This window comes from Echinococcus granulosus, assembly GCF_000524195.1.
Source record: "Echinococcus granulosus chromosome Unknown EG_S00206, whole genome shotgun sequence".
Taxonomy (NCBI): Eukaryota; Metazoa; Platyhelminthes; class Cestoda; order Cyclophyllidea; family Taeniidae; genus Echinococcus; species Echinococcus granulosus.
The window spans coordinates 46,895-49,038 of NW_020170586.1; the positions used below are offsets into that span (position 1 = coordinate 46,895).

At 46.2% G+C, this 2,144-nt stretch overlaps 1 protein-coding gene across 1 annotated transcript in view; it reads left to right on the forward strand. All coding sequences in view use genetic code 11, as the record gives it.

Moving 5' to 3' along the window:
* The window catches only part of EGR_10294 (hypothetical protein), a gene marked incomplete at both ends in the record, with an annotated part of 5,380 nt that overhangs the window by 1,194 nt on the left and 2,042 nt on the right, over window positions 1-2,144 (forward strand). The window contains one exon of the mRNA XM_024499543.1: window positions 107-423. Coding sequence (XP_024346047.1) covers window positions 107-423 — 317 coding nt within the window. The remainder of the gene's footprint in view (window positions 1-106; window positions 424-2,144) is intronic.

The window sequence follows — 2,144 nt, forward strand, 5'->3', positions numbered from 1 at the left end:
CTTGCTTGAGGCTTGCTGATCCATTAGGAAAGATCAACCACTTCTGAAGGCACCTGTCTTCTCTCCTCCACCAACTCAACCAGTTTGGAGTAAAATTGAATATAAGGCAGGCAAATATGCTTGTGTGTACTTGCCCATGTCAAAACTTCACCTTCAATCACCGTTGTGAGTGAAATATTCACATTTCAATTCTATCAACGATTCTCACCAAATTACAAAACACTTGAGGATGCACACTTGTCAAACACTTTGACTCCAAAAGCATGCAACACAATCGTAGTCACTCTCATTCCTATCCCACGTGCATTTTCTAATTGCCTACTGACTACTGCACATGTCAACATGCGATTGGATGAAGTCAGTGTCAATGGCATTGCTCCTGCCGATGCCGATGCCGATGGCAATGCTAATGCGAATGCCAATGTCAAGGCGAAGCAATGCGCATCGCATGGAGAAGTGCAATCAGGATGGAGTGGGAGAATGCAAATGCGGACGAGGATGTGGCTGCATCGCAATTCGACCTTTCTCCCCTCCCTCTCTCCTCCCTTCCTTCCCTCCTTCCCTCCTTCCCTCCTCCCCTCCTTCCCTCCTCCCCTCCTTCCCTCCTTCTCTCCTTCCCTCCTTCCTTCCTTCCTTCCATCGACCTCTCACTTCATCTCCCTCTCTCCATCTCTTTCGATTTATAGCATTAGTCGTCGAACAGTTCACTTCTGTGCTATGCAACAGGACTTACTGACTGTGGGGTGTGAGGTGCTGCTGCAAAATAATGCAAAAGAAATGCAAAAAATGAGGATGGGAAGCGGGACAAGGATGTGAACGTGGTTGGAATGCTCTCCTGCATTTTGACGACTCTTCAATCCATTTCCTTCATTGCCATTATCATTATCGGTAACACCTCGTCACCAGAATCATGCAACCTATCTTTCACCACTTTCGCTCTTATCCCACCTTCATCCCCCAACTGCTCACTGCCTACTGTGGCTACGATATGTGATTGTTTGCAGCTAGAAAACGGTGAAAGTCATCACTTGGCAAAATACCACGGAGGATGACCAATGTGGCATGAAGTCCTGTGCTTTCTGCGCAGAATTGGAATGGCAGGTTCCCTCCACTAATTTGCTCATCCACGCTCCCTTTCAAAAATATGCTTTTCTTGCACACATCCAATTTTCGCTGACTTGCATCGAGTGTGTAGATGGTAACAACAATACCTTGACCTCCACAAAGTGAACTATTCAATGCAAAACTTGTGTTGACAGTACGTCAAACACACACAGGAAGTGGGGAAAGGAGACTACTGTGGGATGAAGTTGTGTGTGTCTGTGATGTGCTCGATGTAGAAATTGGAGGTAGTGATGATGTGTTCGTTCCCTCAACGTTGCACCGCAATGCCACTTCTCATCACATCACGATGGGCCGGTCAGCCGCACACCTGGCCAACTAGTGTCCTGACATGGGCGCAATTCTACCATCCACATGAAAGAGGTGGAGAGTAGCAAAATGACACACCTTGAGGTATTTGCCTTTCTTCTGTTCCAGCATAACACTTGCCGTCCACATGCTTCGCCTCCCAACTTCCTCCAATACCTTGTCCCAGTTGATGTAGACGTTAATCAGTCGTCTCATCACTGCTAGCAGTAAACACAGCTGCAACGAGTATCCGAGTATTTGGAGCAATAGTAGCACGTAGTCCTTCACAGAGAAGAGTGGAGAGTCTGCCTGAAGGTGGTGCGAGGCGACCCTCCATCGACTACATGGTGGATGATTAGTTGTGAGAATGCTTTAAAGAAATGAAACCCTTCCATTCTGATTGCTACAGACAGCTGTGCCACCACATACCTCATACCGTACCTTCTTTATATGTCATAGAAGAAGGGGTAGGAGACGTTGGTGTATCAGTGAAATGGGGTTAAACGTATTGCATGAAGCAGACAACCTCAAATCACATCCATCAGGTCAGTTCAAGTGGAATTTTATGTACAGGACACAGTATAGTAAACCATACTGATAGAATAACGTCTTACCGCAGGAAAAAAGAAACTTATTGGGTCCTCGGTCTCGTACAAAAAACTAGAAATTGCACCCTCAAATCTGATACCGTTGTGTGCGTTGCACATCCAATTACCCGAACCTTCAGTTTTACA